Genomic DNA, 22,406 nt, shown 5'->3' with positions numbered 1-22,406 from the left:
ATTGAGACCCTCGTTCAGTACAGTCCCTCCCATCGTGACTCCTCCCACAGTGAGACCCTCATTCAGTACGGCCCCTCCCATTGAGATCCTAATTCAGTACAGACCCTCCCTCGGTCTGACCCTCATTCAGTACAGCCCCTCCCACTGTGATCCCCTCCCTCAGTGTGACCCCACAACACACCAGACTGGAACTTGACAACTCAGCCAATAAGGAGTGATTATAAATGTCTTAGTTTTAATTCCATATTTGAGGTATTTACAGCAAAATTGGCAAAGCTTATTCTTAATTCTTAAATTAGTGAGGATATAATGTACAAAGCTTGTTGTGAGATATAGGCTCAGAAAAAATGTGGGAATTATTCCCGGCTGACCCCCAACAATTGGGAATTCTGAAGCCTCCAGCTCAGAGGAGCCCAGCTCCTTGGACCCCACCCTTGCCCCCAAAATTGGGACTCTCTCTGGCCAAAATTGGGACTCTCTGTGGCCACCGGGGAGGACGGGAGAGATAAAAAGAGTCTCCCCTCTGCTTCTGGTTCACTGGTTTGGTTAATGTCACCAGCTCTAAACAGGAAGGTTCATCCCACCCACTGCCTGAACCCGACAGACCATCTCTAACTCTGGACCTGGGCTTCAAGCAGCTGCAAGGTTTCTCTCCCTCTCCAGCCTGAGGGGGCCTGGAGAAAATATAAACCATGCCACCACGTTAGGATTTACAGCTGAGGGTTAACACGGCCAGTGAATACTTGACAAAGGAGAAAAGTGGGTGTTTGTCAGAATGAGCCCAGAGTTTACACTGACTGTACGCAGTCCTCAGAGCGACAGAGGCGAGGAGATGAGAGGGTGGGGAAGGGAGGATATTCTGGCCTTGGCATGCACCAGTCTGGAGGAGTTTAACTTGTGAAATACTGACAGCCCATACAGGAACTTTGCACAGCCAGGAATCCCATGGTACCCAGTAGCTGACACCGGGTGTGGTTGGCCAAGGGCCTAGCCTGTGTGGAGGGAAGCTGTGGCACTTGTTCCAAAGCAGGCAGTGGAGGGCCACGTGCGCGGGGACGGTCCTGTAGCAGTGGTGAGGCACAGGGTTGTCACCAGCCCTCACTCCGTGTGGGTCTGCACACTGAACAGCGAGCCAACCAAAAGCACCAGGGAATGTCGGCCAGACTGAGGAGAGAGCTGTGCGCTCCAAGAGGCACCGGGAATATTTTATCAGTCCTCGGTGTAAACGTGCATCACACGGGAAATACCTGAATGCTGCGAGCAAAGCGCGATTCCATCCGTTCCGACCTTAAAATATTCAGTATTAGAGATTTAATTTGCATAAACTATAGAAACTGTGCTTCATATTGTTAGAAAAGTTGACATCAGTAATGGCAACGTTGTTGAGCAGGTGTGAAGGGGCCCCGTTAATGTTACTCCTCCACATGGGTTACTGTGAACGAGGGTCAGAGAAGCTGCCACTGTCTCCGTCCCTCCCCGTTGACAGCGCCAGCTCCGGCTCCGGTGGGCTAAGCAAGCAGGCCGAGGCGAGTCACTTTGGCCGACAAGAAGGAATGAATGATAAAGACTATGGTCTTGGGGCAGGTCTCCAGGTTCAACTGCTGCAAGAGAATTTCAAATTTTTCAGAGACAATTTACTATCAAAGTTCAGATCATACAGTCACCATATACAATCATGCACCTCCCCCACCCCACAGTGATCCTTCCCCATCACGCACCTCCCCGCCCAGTGACCCTCCCCCCGTCGTGCTCCTCCCCACCACTGAGGTACTCACAATCTCACCCTCGGGACCACCGAAGTCCAGAAACAGCAGGCGGAGCCCGTCGTCGGAGGACATGCGGAGCTTCTGGAAGGGTTGGCTAAGGAGGGGCTGGAGCCGGCCCTGGTCGGGGGTATCCGGGTAGATGCTGAACCCCTTCTCCAGGTGAACCCCCAACTGGCAGCTCCTCCCATTCCAGGTACAAGCTGAAACACAGCGGGGGTGGGGGGGGGGGACAACAGAGTAGATAAACCACAGACTCCGCCTCTGAAACCGGAGGCTGAGGGGGTGTGATGGAGGCAGTAGGGGTGGAGGGTGTGGGGGACTGTTGGCACCAGGGTTTGGGGGGGTGGGAATGTTGTTACTTTAGACTGGAGAATGAGGAGAGGACATGGGGAGAAGGTTGTTACTTTATACTGGAGAATGGGGAGAGGAAATGCGGGAATATTGTTACTTTAGACTGGAGAATGGGGAGAGGAGATGGGGGGAATGTTGTTACTTCTGACTAGAGAATGGGGAGAGGAGATGGGGGTATGTTGTTAATTTAGACTGGAGAATGGGGAGAGGAGATGGACGGAGGGAATGTTGTGACATTAGACTGGAGAATGGGGAGCCGAGATGGGGGGAATGTTTTTACTTCAGACTGGAGAATGGGGAGAGGAAATGGGGGAAATGTTGTTACATTGGACTGGAGAATGGGGAAAGGAGATGGAGGGGGGAATGTTGTTACTATAGACTGGGGAATGGGGAGTGGAGTTGGAGGGGATGTTGTTACTTTAGATTGGATGACGGGGAAAGGAGATGGGGGGAATGTTGTTACTTAGACTGGAGAATGGGGAGAGGAGATGGGGATGTTGTTACTTTAGACTGGAGAACGAGAAGAGGAGATGGGGGAATGTTGTTCATTTAGACTGGAGAATGAGCAGAGGAGATGGAGGAATGTTGTTACTTTAGACAGGAGAATGGTGAGCGGAGATGGAGGGAGGGAATGTTGTTACTTTAGATGGAGAATGAGGAGAGGAGATGGGGCAAAGTTGTTCATTTATACTGGGGAATGGGGAGAGGAGATGGGGGAATGTTGTTCATTTAGACTGGATAATAGGGAGAGGAGATGTAGGGAGGGGATGTTGTAACTTTAGAATTGAGAATGGGGAGAAGAGATGGGGGAATGTTGTTACTATAGACTGTAGAATGGGGAGTAGAGATGTAGGGGATGTTGTTAGTTTAGACTGGAGGATGGGGAGAGGAGTTGGGGGGAATGCTGATACTTTTGACTGGAGAATGGGGAGAGGAGATGGAGGGGATGTTGTTACTTTAGACTGGATAATGGGGAGAGGAGATGGAGGGGATGTTGTTACTTTAGACTGGAGAATGGGGAGAGGAGATGGAAGGAATGTTGTTACTTTAGACTGGAGAATGGGAGAGGAGTTGGAGGGAGGGAATTTTGTTACTTTAGACTGGAGAACGAGAAGAGGAGATGGGGGAATGTTGTTCATTTAGACTGGAGAATGAGCAGAGGAGATGGAGGAATGTTGTTACTTTAGACTGGAGAATGGTGAGTGGAGATGGAGGAGATATTGTTATTTTAGATTGGAGGATGGGGAGAGGAGATGGGGGGAATGTTGTTAATTTAGACTGGAGAATGGGGAGAGGAGATGTTAGAATGTTGTTACTATACACTGGAGACTGGGGAGAGGAGATGGAGGAATGTTGTTACTTTAGACTGGAGAATGGGGAGAGGAGATGGGGGGAATGTTGTTAATTTAGACTGGAGAATGGGGAGAGGAGATGTTAGAATGTTGTTACTATACACTGGAGACTGGGGAGAGGAGATGGAGGAATGTTGTTACTTTAGACTGGAGAATGGGGAGAAGAGATGGAGGGAATGTTGTTACTTTAGATTGGAGGATGGGGAAAGGAGATGGGGGGAATGTTGTTACTTAGACTGGAGAATGGGGAGAGGAGATGGGGATGTTGTTACTTAAGACTGGATAATGGAGAGAGGAGATAGAGGGGATGTTGTTAATTTGGACTGGAGAATGGGGAGAGGAAATGCAGGGGATGTTGTTACTTTAGACTGGAGAATGGGAGAGGAGGAGGGAGGGAATGTTGTTACTTTAGACTGGAGAATGAGAAGAGGAGATGGGGGAATGTTGTTCATTTAGACTGGAGAATGAGGAGAGAGATGGGGGAATGTTGTTCATTTAGACTGGAGAATGGGGAGAGGAGATGCAGGGAGGGGATGTTATAACTTTAGACTGGAGAATGGGGAGAAGAGAGGGGGAATGTTGTTACTATAGACTGGAGAATGGGGAGTGGAGATGGAGGGGATGTTGTTAGTTTAGACTGGAGAATGAGGAGAGGAGATGGGGCAAAGTTGTTCATTTATACTGGTGAATGGGGAGAGGAGATGTTAGAATGTTCTTACTATAGATTGGAGAATGGGGAGAGGAGATGGAGGAATGTTGTTACTTTAGACTGCAGAATGGGGAGAGGAGATGGAGGGAATGTTGTTACTTTAGACTGGAGAATGGGGAGGGGAGATGGAGGAATGTTGTTACTCCAGACTGGAGGATGGAGAGAGGAGAAGGAAGGAGGTTATTTTGTTACTTTAGACTGGAGAATGGGGAAAGGAGATGGTAGAATGTCACTACTTTAGACTGGAGAATGGGGAGAGGAAATGGAGGGAGGGGATGTTGTTAGTATGGACTGGAGAACGGGGAGAGGAGTTGCGGGAATGTTGTTACTTTAGACAGGAGGATGGGGATAGGAGATGGAGGGGCGAATGTTGTTACTTTAGACTGGGGAATGGGGAGAGGGAGGGAATTATCTTACTTTAGACTGGAGGACGGGCAGAGGAGATGGACAGAGGAAATGTTGTGAGTTTAGAGTGGAGAATAGGGAGCCGAGATGGGGGGAATGTTTTTACTTTTGACTGGAGAATGGGCAGAGGAGATGGACGGACGGAATGTTGTTACTTTAGACTGGAGGACGGGCAGAGGAGATGGATGGAGGGAATGTTGTGACTTTAGACTGGAGAATGGGGAGCCGAGATGGGGGGAATGTTTTTACTTCAGACTGGAGAATGGGGAGAGGAAATGGGGGAAATGTTGTTACATTGGACTGGAGAATGGGGAAAGGAGATGGAGGGGGGAATGTTGTTATTATAGACTGGAGAATGAGGAGAGGAGATGGGGCAAAGTGGTTCATTTATACTGGGGAATGGGGAGAGGAGATGGGGGAATGTTGTTCATTTAGACTAGATACTAGGGGGAGGAGATGTAGGGAGGGAATTTTGTTACTTTAGACTGGAGAATGAGCAGAGGAGATGGAGGGATGTTGTTACTTTAGACTGGAGAATGGTGAGTGGAGATGGAGGAGATATTGTTACTTTAGATTGGAGGATGGGGAGAGGAGATGGGGGGAATGTTGTTAATTTAGACTGGAGAATGGGGAGAGGAGATGGGGGGAATGTTGTTAATTTAGACTGGAGAATGGGGAGAGGAGATGTTAGAATGTTGTTACTATACACTGGAGACTGGGGAGAGGAGATGGAGGAATGTTGTTACTTTAGACTGGAGAATGGGGAGAGGAGATGGGGGGAATGTTGTTACTTTAGACTGGAGAATGGGGAGTGGAGATGGAGGGAATGTTGTTACTTTAGATTGGAGGATGGGGAAAGGAGATGGGGGGAATATTATTACTTAGACTGGTGAATGGGGAGAGGAGATGGGGATGTTGTTAATTAAGACTGGATAATGGAGAGAGGAGATAGAGGGAATGTTGTTGCTTTAGACTGGAGAATGGGAGAGGAGTTGGAGGGAGGGAATGTTGTTACGTTAGACTGCAGAATGAGAAGAGGAGATGGGGGAATGTTGTTCATTTAGACTGGAGAATGAGCAGAGGAGATGGAGGAATGTTGTTACGTTAGACTGGAGAATGGGGAGAGGAGATGGAGGGAGGGAATGTTGTTACTTTAGACTGGAGAATGAGGAGAGGAGTTGGGGGAATGTTGTTCATTTAGACTGGAGAATGAGGAGAGAGATGGGGGAATGTTGTTCATTTAGACTGGAGAATGGGGAGAGGAGATGTAGGGAGGGGATGTTATAACTTTAGACTGGAGAATGGGGAGAAGAGAGGGGGAATGTTGTTACTATAGACTGGAGAATGGGGAGTGGAGATATAGGGGATGTTGTTAGTTTAGACTGGAGGATGGGGAGAGGAGATGGGGGAATGTTGTTAGTTTAGACTGGAGAATGGAGAGAGGAGATGGGGGGAATGTTGTTACTTTAGACTAGAGAATGGGGAGAGGAGATGGGGGAATGTTGTTACTTTAGACTGGAGGACGGGCAGAGGAGATGGACGGAGGGAATGTTGTGACTTTAGACTGGAGAATGGTGAGAGGAGATGGAGGGGGGAATGTTGTTACTATAGACTGGGGAATGGGGAGAGGAGATGGGAGAATGTTGTTACTTTAGACGTGAGGATGGGGAGAGGAGATGGACGGAGGGAATGTTGTGACTTTAGACTGGAGAATGGTGAGAGGAGATGGAGGGGGTAATGTTGTTACTATAGACTGGGGAATGGGGAGAGGAGATGGGGGAATGTTGTTACTTTAGACTGGATGATGGGGAGAGGAGATGGAGGGAGGGGATGTTGTAACTTTAGACTGGAGAATGGGAAGAGATGGGGGAATGTTGTTTCTATAGACTGGAGAATGGGGAGAGGAGATGGGGGAATGTTGTTAATTTAGACTGGTGATTGGGAAGAGGAGATGTTAGAATGTTGTTACTATAGACTGGAGAATGGGGAGAGGAGATGGAGGAATGTTGTTACTTTAGACTGCAGAATGGGGAGAGGAGATGGAGGGAATGTTGTTACTTTAGACTGGAGAATGGGGAGGGGAGATGGAGGAATGTTGTTACTCCAGACTGGAGGATGGAGAGAGGAGAAGGAAGGAGGTTATTTTGTTACTTTAGACTGGAGAATGGGGAAAGGAGATGGTAGAATGTTGCTACTTCAGACTGGAGAATGGGGAGAGGAGATGCGGGAATGAAGTTACTTTAGACAGGAGGATGGGGAGAGGAGATGGAGGGGCGAATGTTGTTACTTTAGACTGGGGAATGGGGAGAGGGAGGGAATTATCTTACTTTAGACTGGAGAATGGGGAGAGGAGATGGGGGAATATTGTTACATCAGACTGGAGAATGGGGAGAGGAGATGGGGCGAACGTTGTTACTTTGAACTGGTGAATGGGGAGAGGAGATGGGGAAGTTGTTAATTAAGACTGGATAATGGAGAGAGGAGATAGAGGGAATGTTGTTACTTTAGACTGGAGAATGGGAGAGGAGTTGGAGGGAGGGAATGTTGTTACGTTAGACTGGAGAACGAGAAAAGGAGATGGGGGAATGTTGTTCATTTAGACTGGAGAATGAGCAGAGGAGATGGAGGAATGTTATTACGTTAGACTGGAGAATGGGGAGAGGAGATGGAGGGAGGGAATGTTGTTACTTTAGACTGGAGAATGAGGAGAGGAGTTGGGGGAATGTTGTTCATTTAGACTGGAGAATGAGGAGAGAGATGGGGGAATGTTGTTCATTTAGACTGGAGAATGGGGAGAGGAGATGTAGGGAGGGGATGTTATAACTTTAGACTGGAGAATGGGGAGAAGAGAGGGGGAATGTTGTTACTATAGACTGGAGAATGGGGAGTGGAGATATAGGGGATGTTGTTAGTTTAGACTGGAGGATGGGGAGAGGAGATGGGGGAATGTTGTTAGTTTAGACTGGAGAATGGAGAGAGGAGATGGGGGGAATGTTGTTACTTTAGACTAGAGAATGGGGAGAGGAGATGGGGGAATGTTGTTACTTTAGACTGGAGGACGGGCAGAGGAGATGGACGGAGGGAATGTTGTGACTTTAGACTGGAGAATGGTGAGAGGAGATGGAGGGGGGAATGTTGTTACTATAGACTGGGGAATGGGGAGAGGAGATGGGAGAATGTTGTTACTTTAGACGGGAGGATGGGGAGAGGAGATGGACGGAGGGAATGTTGTGACTTTAGACTGGAGAATGGTGAGAGGAGATGGGGGAATGTTGTTACTTTAGACTGGATGATGGGGAGAGGAGATGGAGGGAGGGGATGTTGTAACTTTAGACTGGAGAATGGGAAGAGATGGGGGAATGTTGTTACTATAGACTGGAGAATGGGGAGAGGAGATGGGGGAATGTTGTTAATTTAGACTGGTGATTGGGAAGAGGAGATGTTAGAATGTTGTTACTATAGACTGGAGAATGGGGAGAGGAGATGGAGGAATGTTGTTACTTTAGACTGCAGAATGGGGAGAGGAGATGGAGGGAATGTTGTTACTTTAGACTGGAGAATGGGGAGGGGAGATGGAGGAATGTTGTTACTCCAGACTGGAGGATGGAGAGAGGAGAAGGAAGGAGGTTATTTTGTTACTTTAGACTGGAGAATGGGGAAAGGAGATGGTAGAATGTTGCTACTTCAGACTGGAGAATGGGGAGAGGGAGGGAATTATCTTACTTTAGACTGGAGAATGGGGAGAGGAGATGGGGGAATGTTGTTACATCAGACTGGAGAATGGGGAGAGGAGATGGGGCGAACGTTGTTACTTTAGACTGGTGAATGGGGAGAGGAGATGGGAGGAATGTTGTTACTTTAGACTGGAGAATGGGGAGAGGAAATGGGGGTAATGTTGTTACTTTAGACTGGAGAATGGGGAGAGGAGATGGGGGAATGTTGTTAATTTAGACTGGGTAATGCGGAGAGGAGATGGGCGAATGTTGTTACTTTAGACTGGAGAATGGGGAGAGGAGATGGGGGAATATTGTTAATTTAGAATGGGTAATGCGGAGAGGAGATGAGGGAATGTTGTTACTTTAGACTGGAGGATGGGCAGAGGAGATGGACGGAGGGAATGTTGTGACTTTAGACTGGAGAATGGGGAGAGGAGATGGAGGAGGGAATGTTGTTACTATAGCCTGGGGAATGGGGAGAGGAGATGGGGGGAATGTTGTTACTTTAGACTGGAGAATGGGGAAAGGACTTGGGGGAAAGTTGTTACTTTAGACTGGAGAAAGGGGAGAGGAGATGGAGGGAATGTTGTTACTTTAGAGTGGAGAAATGGGAGATGAGATGGAGGAATGTTGTTACTTTAGACTGGAGAATGGAGAGTGGAGATGGAGGGAATGTTGTTACTTTAGATTGGAGGATGGGGAAAGGAGATGGGGGGAATGTTGTTACTTAGACTGGTGAATGGGGAGAGGAGATGGGGATGTTGTTAATTAAGACTGGATAATGGAGAGAGGAGATAGAGGGGATGTTGTTACTTTAGACTGGAGAATGGGAGAGGAGTTGGAGGGAGGGAATGTTGTTACGTTAGACTGGAGAATGAGAAGAGGAGATGGGGGAATGTTGTTCATTTAGACTGGAGAATGAGCAGAGGAGATGGAGGAATGTTGTTACGTTAGACTGGAGAATGGGGAGAGGAGATGGAGGGAGGGAATGTTGTTACTTTAGACTGGAGAATGAGGAGAGGAGTTGGGGGAATGTTGTTCATTTGGACTGGAGAATGAGGAGAGAGATGGGGGAATGTTGTTCATTTAGACTGGAGAATGGGGAGAGGAGATGTAGGGAGGGGATGTTATAAATTTAGACTGGAGAATGGGGAGAAGAGAGGGGGAATGTTGTTACTATAGACTGGAGAATGGGGAGTGGAGATGGAGGAGATGTTGTTAGTTTAGACTGGAGGATGGGGAGTGGAGATGGAGGGGATGTTGTTAGTTTAGACTGGAGGATGGGGAGAGGAGATGGGGGGAATGTTGTTAGTTTAGACTGGAGGATGGGGAGAGGAGATGGGGGGAGTGTTGTTACTTGAGACTGGAGAATGAGGAGAGGAGATGGGGAATTGTGTTACTTTACACTGGAAAATGGGGAGAGGAGATAGGGCAAATGTTGCTACTTTAGACTGGAGAATGGGGAGAGGAAATGAGGGGTCTGTTGTTAATTTAGACTGGAGAATGGAGAGAGGAGATGGGGGGAATGTTGTAACTTTAGACTAGAGAATGGGGAGAGGAGATGGGGGAATGTTGTTACTTTAGACTGGAGGACGGGCAGAGGAGATGGACGGAGGGAATGTTGTGACTTTAGACTGGAGAATGGTGAGAGGAGATGGAGGGGGGAATGTTGTTACTATAGACTGGGGAATCGGGAGAGGAGATGGGGGAATGTTGTTACTTTAGACGGGAGGATGGGGAGAGGAGATGGACGGAGGGAATGTTGTGACTTTAGACTGGAGAATGGGGAGAGGAGATGGGGGAATGTTGTTAATTTAGACTGGTGAATGGGGAGAGGAGATGTTAGAATGTTCTTACTATAGATTGGAGAATGGGGAAAGGAGATGGAGGAATGTTGTTACTTTAGACTGCAGAATGGGGAGAGGAGATGGAGGGAATGTTGCTACTTTAGACTGGAGAATGGGGAGGGGAGATGGAGAAATGTTGTTACTCCAGACTGGAGGATGGAGAGAGGAGAAGGAAGGAGGTTATTTTGTTACTTTAGACTGGAGAATGGGGAAAGGAGATGGTAGAATGTTGCTACTTTAGACTGGAGAATGGGGAGAGGAAATGGAGGGAGGGGATGTTGTTAGTTTGGACTGGAGAACGGGGAGAGGAGTTGCGGGAATGTTGTTACGTTAGACAGGAGGATGGGGAGAGGAGATGGAGGGGCGAATGTTGTTACTTTAGACTGGGGAATGGGGAGAGGGAGGGAATTATCTTACTTTAGACTGGAGAATGGGGAGAGGAGATTGGGGGAATGTTGTTACATCAGACTGGAGGACGGGCAGAGGAGATGGACAGAGGAAATGTTGTGAGTTTGGAGTGGAGAATGGGGAGCCGAGATGGGGGGAATGTTTTTACTTTTGACTGGAGAATGGGCAGAGGAGATGGACGGACGGAATGTTGTGACTTTAGACTGGAGGACGGGCAGAGGAGATGGATGGAGGGAATGTTGTGACTTTAGACTGGAGAATGGTGAGAGGAGATGGAGGGGGGAATGTTGTTACTATAGACTGGGGAATGGGGAGAGGAGATGGGGGAATGTTGTTAGTTTAGACTGGATAATGGGGAGAGGAGATGTAGGGAGGGGATGTTATAAATTTAGACTGGAGAATGGGGAGAAGAGAGGGGGAATGTTGTTACTATAGACTGGAGAATGGGGAGTGGAGATGGAGGGGATGTTGTTAGTTTAGACTGGAGGATGGGGAGAGGAGATGGGGGGAATGTTGTTAGTTTAGACTGGAGGATGGGGAGAGGAGATGGGGGGAGTGTTGTTACTTGAGACTGGAGAATGAGGAGAGGAGATGGGGAATTGTGTTACTTTACACTGGAAAATGGGGAGAGGAGATAGGGCAAATGTTGCTACTTTAGACTGGAGAATGGGGAGAGGAAATGGGGGGTCTGTTGTTAATTTAGACTGGAGAATGGAGAGAGGAGATGGGGGGAATGTTGTAACTTTAGACTAGAGAATGGGGAGAGGAGATGGGGGAATGTTGTTACTTTAGACTGGAGGACGGGCAGAGGAGATGGACGGAGGGAATGTTGTGACTTTAGACTGGAGAATGGTGAGAGGAGATGGAGGGGGGAATGTTGTTACTATAGACTGGGGAATGGGGAGAGGAGATGGGGGAATGTTGTTACTTTAGACGGGAGGATGGGGAGAGGAGATGGGGGAATGTTGTTAATTTGGACTGGTGAATGGGGAGAGGAGATGTTAGAATGTTCTTACTATAGATTGGAGAATGGGGAAAGGAGATGGAGGAATGTTGTTACTTTAGACTGCAGAATGGGGAGAGGAGATGGAGGGAATGTTGTTACTTTAGATTGGAGAATGGGGAGGGGAGATGGAGGAATGTTGTTACACCAGACTGGAGGATGGAGAGAGGAGAAGGAAGGAGGTTATTTTGTTACTTTAGACTGGAGAATGGGGAAAGGAGATGGTAGAATGTTGCTACTTTAGACTGGAGAATGGGGAGAGGAAATGGAGGGAGGGGATGTTGTTAGTTTGGACTGGAGAACGGGGAGAGGAGTTGCGGGAATGTTGTTACTTTAGACAGGAGGATGGGGAGAGGAGATGGAGGGGCGAATGTTATTACTTTAGACTGGGGAATGGGGAGAGGGAGGGAATTATCTTACGTTAGACTGGAGAACGGGGAGAGGAGTTGCGGGAATGTTGTTACTTTAGACAGGAGGATGGGGAGAGGAGATGGAGGGGCGAATGTTATTACTTTAGACTGGGGAATGGGGAGAGGGAGGGAATTATCTTACGTTAGACTGGAGAATGGGGAGAGGAGATTGGGGGAATGTTGTTACATCAGACTGGAGGACGGGCAGAGGAGATGGATGGAGGGAATGTTGTGACTTTAGACTGGAGAATGGGGAGCCGAGATGGGGGGTATGTTTTTACTTCAGACTGGAGAATGGGGAGAGGAAATGGGGGAAATGTTGTTACATTGGACTGGAGAATGGGGAAAGGAGATGGAGGGGGGAATGTTGTTATTATAGACTGGAGAATGAGGAGAGGAGATGGGGCAAAGTGGTTCATTTATACTGGGGAATGGGGAGAGGAGATGGGGGAATGTTGTTCATTTAGACTAGATAATAGGGAGAGGAGATGTAGGGAGGGAATTTTGTTACTTTAGACTGGAGAACGAGAAGAGGAGATGGGGGAATGTTGTTCATTTAGACTGGAGAATGAGCAGAGGAGATGGAGGGATGTTGTTACTTTAGACTGGAGAATGGTGAGTGGAGATGGAGGAGATATTGTTACTTTAGATTGGAGGATGGGGAGAGGAGATGGGGGGAATGTTGTTAATTTAGACTGGAGAATGGGGAGAGGAGATGGGGGGAATGTTGTTAATTTAGACTGGAGAATGGGGAGAGGAGATGGGGGGAATGTTGTTAATTTAGACTGGAGAATGGGGAGAGGAGATGTTAGAATGTTGTTACTATACACTGGAGCCTGGGGAGAGGAGATGGAGGAATGTTGTTACTTTAGACTGGAAAATGGGGAGAGGAGATGGGGGGAATGTTGTTACTTTAGACTGGAGAATGGGGAGAGGAGATGGAGGGAATGTTGTTACTTTAGACTGGAGAAATGGGAGATGAGATGGAGGAATGTTGTTACTTTAGACTGGAGAATGGGGAGTGGAGATGGAGGGAATGTTGTTACTTTAGATTGGAGGATGGGGAAAGGAGATGGGGGGAATGTTGTTACTTAGACTGGTGAATGGGGAGAGGAGATGGGGATGTTGTTAATTAAGACTGGATAATGGAGAGAGGAGATAGAGGGGATGTTGTTACTTTAGACTGGAGAATGGGAGAGGAGTTGGAAGGAGGGAATGTTGTTACGTTAGACTGGAGAATGAGAAGAGGAGATGGGGGAATGTTGTTCATTTAGACTGGAGAATGAGCAGAGGAGATGGAGGAATGTTGTTACGTTAGACTGGAGAATGGGGAGAGCAGATGGAGGGAGGGAATGTTGTTACTTTAGACTGGAGAATGAGGAGAGGAGTTGGGGGAATGTTGTTCACTTAGACTGGAGAATGAGGAGAGAGATGGGGGAATGTTGTTCATTTAGACTGGAGAATGGGGAGAGGAGATTTAGGGAGGGGATGTTATAAGTTTAGACTGGAGAATGGGGAGAAGAGAGGGGGAATGTTGTTACTATAGACTGGAGAATGGGGAGTGGAGATATAGGGGATGTTGTTAGTTTAGACTGGAGGATGGGGAGAGGAGATGGGGGGAATGTTGTTAGTTTAGACTGGAGGATGGGGAGAGGAGATGGGGGGAGTGTTGTTACTTGAGACTGGAGAATGAGGAGAGGAGATGGGGAATTGTGTTACTTCACACTGGAAAATGGGGAGAGGAGATAGGGCAAATGTTGCTACTTTAGACTGGAGAATGGGGAGAGGAAATGGGGGGTCTGTTGTTAATTTAGACTGGAGAATGGAGAGAGGAGAAGGGGGGAATGTTGTTACTTTAGACTAGAGAATGGGGAGAGGAGATGGGGGAATGTTGTTACTTTAGACTGGAGGACGGGCAGAGGAGATGGACGGAGGGAATGTTGTGACTTTAGACTGGAGAATGGTGAGAGGAGATGGAGGGGGGAATGTTGTTACTATAGACTGGGGAATGGGGAGAGGAGATGGGAGAATGTTGTTACTTTAGACTGGATGATGGGGAGAGGAGATGGAGGGAGGGGATGTTGTAACTTTAGACTGGAGAATGGGAAGAGATGGGGGAATGTTGTTACTATAGACTGGAGAATGGGGAGAGGAGATGGGGGAATGTTGTTAATTTAGACTGGTGATTGGGAAGAGGAGATGTTAGAATGTTGTTACTATAGACTGGAGAATGGGGAGAGGAGATGGAGGAATGTTGTTACTTTAGATTGCAGAATGGGGAGAGGAGATGGAGGGAATGTTGTTACTTTAGACTGGATGATGGGGAGAGGAGATGGAGGGAGGGGATGTTGTAACTTTAGACTGGAGAATGGGAAGAGATGGGGGAATGTTGTTACTATAGACTGGAGAATGGGGAGAGGAGATGGGGGAATGTTGTTAATTTAGACTGGTGATTGGGAAGAGGAGATGTTAGAATGTTGTTACTATAGACTGGAGAATGGGGAGAGGAGATGGAGGAATGTTGTTACTTTAGATTGCAGAATGGGGAGAGGAGATGGAGGGAATGTTGTTACTTTAGACTGGAGGATGGAGAGAGGAGAAGGAAGGAGGTTATTTTGTTACTTTAGACTGGAGAATGGGGAAAGGAGATGGTAGAATGTTGCTACTTCAGACTGGAGAATGGGGAGAGGAGATGCGGGAATGTTGTTACTTTAGACAGGAGGATGGGGAGAGGAGATGGAGGGGCGAATGTTGTTACTTTAGACTGGGGAATGGGGAGAGGGAGGGAATTATCTTACTTTAGACTGGAGAATGGGGAGAGGAGATGGGGGAATGTTGTTACATCAGACTGGAGAATGGGGAGAGGAGATGGGGCGAACGTTGTTACTTTAGACTGGTGAATGGGGAGAGGAGATGGGAGGAATGTTGTTACTTTAGACTGGAGAATGGGGAGAGGAAATGGGGGTAATGTTGTTACTTTAGACTGGAGAATGGGGAGAGGAGATGGGGGAATGTTGTTAATTTAGACTGGGTAATGCGGAGAGGAGATGGGCGAATGTTGTTACTTTAGACTGGAGAATGGGGAGAGGAGATGGGGGAATGTTGTTAATTTAGAATGGGTAATGCGGAGAGGAGATGGGGGAATGTTGTTACTTTAGACTGGAGGACGGGCAGAGGAGATGGACGGAGGGAATGTTGTGACTTTAGACTGGAGAATGGGGAGAGGAGATGGGGGGGGAATGTTGTTACTATAGTCTAGGGAATGGGGAGAGGAGATGGGGGGAATGTTGTAACTTTAGACTGGAGAATGGGGAGAGGACATGGGGGAAAGTTGTTACTTGAGACTGGAGAAAGGGGAGAGGAGATGGAGGGAATGTTGTTACTTTAGACTGGAGAAATGGGAGATGAGATGGAGGAATGTTGTTACTTTAGACTGGAGAATGGGGAGTGGAGATGGAGCGAATGTTGTTACTTTAGATTGGAGGATGGGGAAAGGAGATGGGGGGAATGTTGTTACTTAGACTGGTGAATGGGGAGAGGAGATGGGGATGTTGTTAATTAAGACTGGATAATGGAGAGAGGAGATAGAGGGGATGTTGTTACTTTAGACTGGAGAATGGGAGAGGAGTTGGAGGGAGGGAATGTTGTTGCTTTAGACTGGAGAATGAGAAGAGGAGATGGGGGAATGTTGTTCATTTAGACTGGAGAATGAGCAGAGGAGATGGAGGAATGTTGTTACGTTAGACTGGAGAATGGGGAGAGGAGATGGAGGGAGGGAATGTTGTTACTTTAGACTGGAGAATGAGGAGAGGAGTTGGGGGAATGTTGTTCATTTAGACTGGAGAATGAGGAGAGAGATGGGGGAATGTTGTTCATTTAGACTGGAGAATGGGGAGAGGAGATGTAGGGAGGGGATGTTATAACTTTAGACTGGAGAATGGGGAGAAGAGAGGGGGAATGTTGTTACTATAGACTGGAGAATGGGGAGTGGAGATGGAGGGGATGTTGTTAGTTTAGACTGGAGGATGGGGAGAGGAGATGGGGGGAATGTTGTTAGTTTAGACTGGAGGATGGGGAGAGGAGATGGGGGGAGTGTTGTTACTTGAGACTGGAGAATGAGGAGAGGAGATGGGGAATTGTGTTACTTTACACTGGAAAATGGGGAGAGGAGATAGGGTAAATGTTGCTACTTTAGACTGGAGAATGGGGAGAGGAAATGGGGGGTCTGTTGTTAATTTAGACTGGAGAATGGAGAGAGGAGATGGGGGGAATGTTGTAACTTTAGACTAGAGAATGGGGAGAGGAGATGGGGGAATGCTGTTACTTTAGACTGGAGGACAGGCAGAGGAGATGGACGGAGGGAATGTTGTGACTTTAGACTGGAGAATGGTGAGAGGAGATGGAGGGGGGAATGTTGTTACTATAGACTGGAGAATGGTGAGAGGAGATGGAGGGGGTAATGTTGTTACTATAGACTGGGGAATGGGGGAGAGGAGATGGGGGAATGTTGTTAATTTAGACTGGTGATTGGGAAGAGGAGATGTTAGAATGTTGTTACTATAGACTGGAGAATGGGGAGAGGAGATGGAGGAATGTTGCTACTTCAGACTGGAGAATGGGGAGAGGAGATGCGGAAATGTTGTTACTTTAGACAGGAGGATGGGGAGAGGAGATGGAGGGGCGAATGTTGTTACTTTGGACTGGGGAATGGGGAGAGGGAGGGAATTATCTTACTTTAGACTGGAGAATGGGGAGAGGAGATGGGGGAATGTTGTTACATCAGACTGGAGAATGGGGAGAGGAGATGGGGCGAACGTTGTTACTTTAGACTGGTGAATGGGGAGAGGAGATGGGAGGAATGTTGTTACTTTAGACTGGAGAATGGGGAGAGGAAATGGGGGTAATGTTGTTACTTTAGACTGGAGAATGGGGAGAGGAGATGGGGGAATGTTGTTAATTTAGACTGGGTAATGCGGAGAGGAGATGGGCGAATGTTGTTACTTTAGACTGGAGAATGGGGAGAGGAGATGGACGGAGGGAATGTTGTGACTTTAGACTGGAGAATGGGGAGAGGAGATGGAGGGGGAATGTTGTTACTATAGACTGGGGAATGGGGAGAGGAGATGGAGGGGGGAATGTTGTTACTATAGACTGGGGAATGGGGAGAGGACATGGGGGAATGTTGTTATTTTAGACTGGAGAATGGGGAGAGGAGATTGAGGGAGGGAATGTTGTTACTTTCGACTGGAGAATGAGGAGAGGAGATGGAGGGAGGGAATGTTGTTACTTTAGACTGGAGAATGAGGAGAGGAGATGGGGGAATGTTGTTCATTTATACTGGGGAATGGGGAGAGGAGATGGGGGAATGTTGTTCATTTAGAGTGGATAATAGGGAGAGGAGATATAGGGAGGGGATGTTGTAACTTTAGACTGGAGAATGGGGAGAGGAGATGGAGGGGGGAATGTTGTTACTATAGACTGGGGAATGGGGAGAGGACATGGGGGAATGTTGTTATTTTAGACTGGAGAATGGGGAGAGGAGATGGAGGAAATATTGTTACTTTAGATTCGAGGATGGGGAGGAGATGGGGGGAACGTTGTTAATTTAGACTGGAGAATGGGGAGAGGAGATGTTAGAATGTTGTTACTGTACACTGGAGACTGGGGAGAGGAGATGGGGGAATGTTGTTACTTTAGACTGGAGAATGGGGAGAAGAGATGGAGAGAATGTTGTTACTTTAGACTGGAGAATGGGGAGAGGAGATGGTGGAATGTTTTTACTTTTGACTGGAGAATGGGGAGATGAGATGGAGGAATGTTGTTACTTTAGATTGGAGGATGGGGAAAGGAGATGGGGGAATGTTGTTCATTTAGACTGGAGAATGGGGAGAGGAGATGTAGGGAGGGGATGTTATAACTTTAGACTGGAGAATGGGGAGAAGAGAGGGGGAATGTTGTTCATTTAGACTGGAGAATGGGGAGAGGAGATGTAGGGAGGGGATGTTATAACTTTAGACTGGAGAATGGGGAGAAGAGAGGGGGAATGTTGTTACTATAGACTGGAGAATGGGGAGTGGAGATGGAGGGGATGTTGTTAGTTTAGACTGGAGAATAGGGAGTGGAGATGGAGGGGATGTTGTTAGTTTAGACTGGAGGATGGGGAGAGGAGATGGGGGGAATGTTGTTACTTGAGACTGGAGAATGAGGAGAGGAGATGGGGAATGGTGTTACTTTACACTGGAGAATGGGGAGAGGAGATGGGGCAAATGTTGCTACTTTAGACTGGAGAATGGGGAGAGGAAATGGGGGAATGTTGTTAATTTAGACTGGTGATTGGGAAGAGGAGATGTTAGAATGTTGTTACTATAGACTGGAGAATGGGGAGAGGAGATGGAGGGAATGTTGTTACTTTAGACTGGAGAAATGGGAGATGAGATGGAGGAATGTTGTTACTTTAGACTGGAGAATGGGGAGTGGAGATGGAGGGAATGTTGTTACTTTAGATTGGAGGATGGGGAAAGGAGATGGGGGGAATGTTGTTACTTAGACTGGTGAATGGGGAGAGGAGATGGGGATGTTGTTAATTAAGACTGGATAATGGAGAGAGGAGATAGAGGGGATGTTGTTACTTTAGACTGGAGAATGGGAGAGGAGTTGGAAGGAGGGAATGTTGTTACGTTAGACTGGAGAATGAGAAGAGGAGATGGGGGAATGTTGTTCATTTAGACTGGAGAATGAGCAGAGGAGATGGAGGAATGTTGTTACGTTAGACTGGAGAATGGGGAGAGCAGATGGAGGGAGGGAATGTTGTTACTTTAGACTGGAGAATGAGGAGAGGAGTTGGGGGAATGTTGTTCACTTAGACTGGAGAATGAGGAGAGAGATGGGGGAATGTTGTTCATTTAGACTGGAGAATGGGGAGAGGAGATGTAGGGAGGGGATGTTATAAGTTTAGACTGGAGAATGGGGAGAAGAGAGGGGGAATGTTGTTACTATAGACTGGAGAATGGGGAGTGGAGATATAGGGGATGTTGTTAGTTTAGACTGGAGGATGGGGAGAGGAGATGGGGGGAATGTTGTTAGTTTAGACTGGAGGATGGGGAGAGGAGATGGGGGGAGTGTTGTTACTTGAGACTGGAGAATGAGGAGAGGAGATGGGGAATTGTGTTACTTCACACTGGAAAATGGGGAGAGGAGATAGGGCAAATGTTGCTACTTTAGACTGGAGAATGGGGAGAGGAAATGGGGGGTCTGTTGTTAATTTAGACTGGAGAATGGAGAGAGGAGAAGGGGGGAATGTTGTTACTTTAGACTAGAGAATGGGGAGAGGAGATGGGGGAATGTTGTTACTTTAGACTGGAGGACGGGCAGAGGAGATGGACGGAGGGAATGTTGTGACTTTAGACTGGAGAATGGTGAGAGGAGATGGAGGGGGGAATGTTGTTACTATAGACTGGGGAATGGGGAGAGGAGATGGGAGAATGTTGTTACTTTAGACTGGATGATGGGGAGAGGAGATGGAGGGAGGGGATGTTGTAACTTTAGACTGGAGAATGGGAAGAGATGGGGGAATGTTGTTACTATAGACTGGAGAATGGGGAGAGGAGATGGGGGAATGTTGTTAATTTAGACTGGTGATTGGGAAGAGGAGATGTTAGAATGTTGTTACTATAGACTGGAGAATGGGGAGAGGAGATGGAGGAATGTTGTTACTTTAGATTGCAGAATGGGGAGAGGAGATGGAGGGAATGTTGTTACTTTAGACTGGATGATGGGGAGAGGAGATGGAGGGAGGGGATGTTGTAACTTTAGACTGGAGAATGGGAAGAGATGGGGGAATGTTGTTACTATAGACTGGAGAATGGGGAGTGGAGATGGAGGGAATGTTGTTACTTTAGATTGGAGGATGGGGAAAGGAGATGGGGGGAATGTTGTTACTTAGACTGGTGAATGGGGAGAGGAGATGGGGATGTTGTTAATTAAGACTGGATAATGGAGAGAGGAGATAGAGGGGATGTTGTTACTTTAGACTGGAGAATGGGAGAGGAGTTGGAAGGAGGGAATGTTGTTACGTTAGACTGGAGAATGAGAAGAGGAGATGGGGGAATGTTGTTCATTTAGACTGGAGAATGAGCAGAGGAGATGGAGGAATGTTGTTACGTTAGACTGGAGAATGGGGAGAGCAGATGGAGGGAGGGAATGTTGTTACTTTAGACTGGAGAATGAGGAGAGGAGTTGGGGGAATGTTGTTCACTTAGACTGGAGAATGAGGAGAGAGATGGGGGAATGTTGTTCATTTAGACTGGAGAATGGGGAGAGGAGATGTAGGGAGGGGATGTTATAAGTTTAGACTGGAGAATGGGGAGAAGAGAGGGGGAATGTTGTTACTATAGACTGGAGAATGGGGAGTGGAGATATAGGGGATGTTGTTAGTTTAGACTGGAGGATGGGGAGAGGAGATGGGGGGAATGTTGTTAGTTTAGACTGGAGGATGGGGAGAGGAGATGGGGGGAGTGTTGTTACTTGAGACTGGAGAATGAGGAGAGGAGATGGGGAATTGTGTTACTTCACACTGGAAAATGGGGAGAGGAGATAGGGCAAATGTTGCTACTTTAGACTGGAGAATGGGGAGAGGAAATGGGGGGTCTGTTGTTAATTTAGACTGGAGAATGGAGAGAGGAGAAGGGGGGAATGTTGTTACTTTAGACTAGAGAATGGGGAGAGGAGATGGGGGAATGTTGTTACTTTAGACTGGAGGACGGGCAGAGGAGATGGACGGAGGGAATGTTGTGACTTTAGACTGGAGAATGGTGAGAGGAGATGGAGGGGGGAATGTTGTTACTATAGACTGGGGAATGGGGAGAGGAGATGGGAGAATGTTGTTACTTTAGACTGGATGATGGGGAGAGGAGATGGAGGGAGGGGATGTTGTAACTTTAGACTGGAGAATGGGAAGAGATGGGGGAATGTTGTTACTATAGACTGGAGAATGGGGAGAGGAGATGGGGGAATGTTGTTAATTTAGACTGGTGATTGGGAAGAGGAGATGTTAGAATGTTGTTACTATAGACTGGAGAATGGGGAGAGGAGATGGAGGAATGTTGTTACTTTAGATTGCAGAATGGGGAGAGGAGATGGAGGGAATGTTGTTACTTTAGACTGGATGATGGGGAGAGGAGATGGAGGGAGGGGATGTTGTAACTTTAGACTGGAGAATGGGAAGAGATGGGGGAATGTTGTTACTATAGACTGGAGAATGGGGAGAGGAGATGGGGGAATGTTGTTAATTTAGACTGGTGATTGGGAAGAGGAGATGTTAGAATGTTGTTACTATAGACTGGAGAATGGGGAGAGGAGATGGAGGAATGTTGTTACTTTAGATTGCAGAATGGGGAGAGGAGATGGAGGGAATGTTGTTACTTTAGACTGGAGGATGGAGAGAGGAGAAGGAAGGAGGTTATTTTGTTACTTTAGACTGGAGAATGGGGAAAGGAGATGGTAGAATGTTGCTACTTCAGACTGGAGAATGGGGAGAGGAGATGCGGGAATGTTGTTACTTTAGACAGGAGGATGGGGAGAGGAGATGGAGGGGCGAATGTTGTTACTTTAGACTGGGGAATGGGGAGAGGGAGGGAATTATCTTACTTTAGACTGGAGAATGGGGAGAGGAGATGGGGGAATGTTGTTACATCAGACTGGAGAATGGGGAGAGGAGATGGGGCGAACGTTGTTACTTTAGACTGGTGAATGGGGAGAGGAGATGGGAGGAATGTTGTTACTTTAGACTGGAGAATGGGGAGAGGAAATGGGGGTAATGTTGTTACTTTAGACTGGAGAATGGGGAGAGGAGATGGGGGAATGTTGTTAATTTAGACTGGGTAATGCGGAGAGGAGATGGGCGAATGTTGTTACTTTAGACTGGAGAATGGGGAGAGGAGATGGGGGAATGTTGTTAATTTAGAATGGGTAATGCGGAGAGGAGATGGGGGAATGTTGTTACTTTAGACTGGAGGACGGGCAGAGGAGATGGACGGAGGGAATGTTGTGACTTTAGACTGGAGAATGGGGAGAGGAGATGGGGGGGGAATGTTGTTACTATAGTCTAGGGAATGGGGAGAGGAGATGGGGGGAATGTTGTAACTTTAGACTGGAGAATGGGGAGAGGACATGGGGGAAAGTTGTTACTTGAGACTGGAGAAAGGGGAGAGGAGATGGAGGGAATGTTGTTACTTTAGACTGGAGAAATGGGAGATGAGATGGAGGAATGTTGTTACTTTAGACTGGAGAATGGGGAGTGGAGATGGAGCGAATGTTGTTACTTTAGATTGGAGGATGGGGAAAGGAGATGGGGGGAATGTTGTTACTTAGACTGGTGAATGGGGAGAGGAGATGGGGATGTTGTTAATTAAGACTGGATAATGGAGAGAGGAGATAGAGGG

At 47.5% G+C, this 22,406-nt stretch overlaps 1 protein-coding gene across 1 annotated transcript in view; it reads right to left on the bottom strand.

Annotated features, from left to right (window-relative positions):
• Positions 1–221: 221 nt before the first annotated feature.
• Positions 222–22,406, bottom strand: part of snta1 (syntrophin, alpha 1) — an 89,852-nt gene continuing 67,667 nt past the window's right edge. Inside the window, exons 6-7 of the mRNA XM_072244700.1 lie at positions 1,776–1,966; positions 222–1,601 (exon numbers count right to left, since the gene is read on the bottom strand). Coding sequence (XP_072100801.1) covers positions 1,509–1,601; positions 1,776–1,966 — 284 coding nt within the window. The 3' untranslated portion in view covers positions 222–1,508. The remainder of the gene's footprint in view (positions 1,602–1,775; positions 1,967–22,406) is intronic.

This window comes from Mobula birostris, chromosome 2, assembly GCF_030028105.1.
Source record: "Mobula birostris isolate sMobBir1 chromosome 2, sMobBir1.hap1, whole genome shotgun sequence".
Taxonomy (NCBI): Eukaryota; Metazoa; Chordata; class Chondrichthyes; order Myliobatiformes; family Myliobatidae; genus Mobula; species Mobula birostris.
This window is presented reverse-complemented; position numbering and strand designations above follow the sequence as displayed.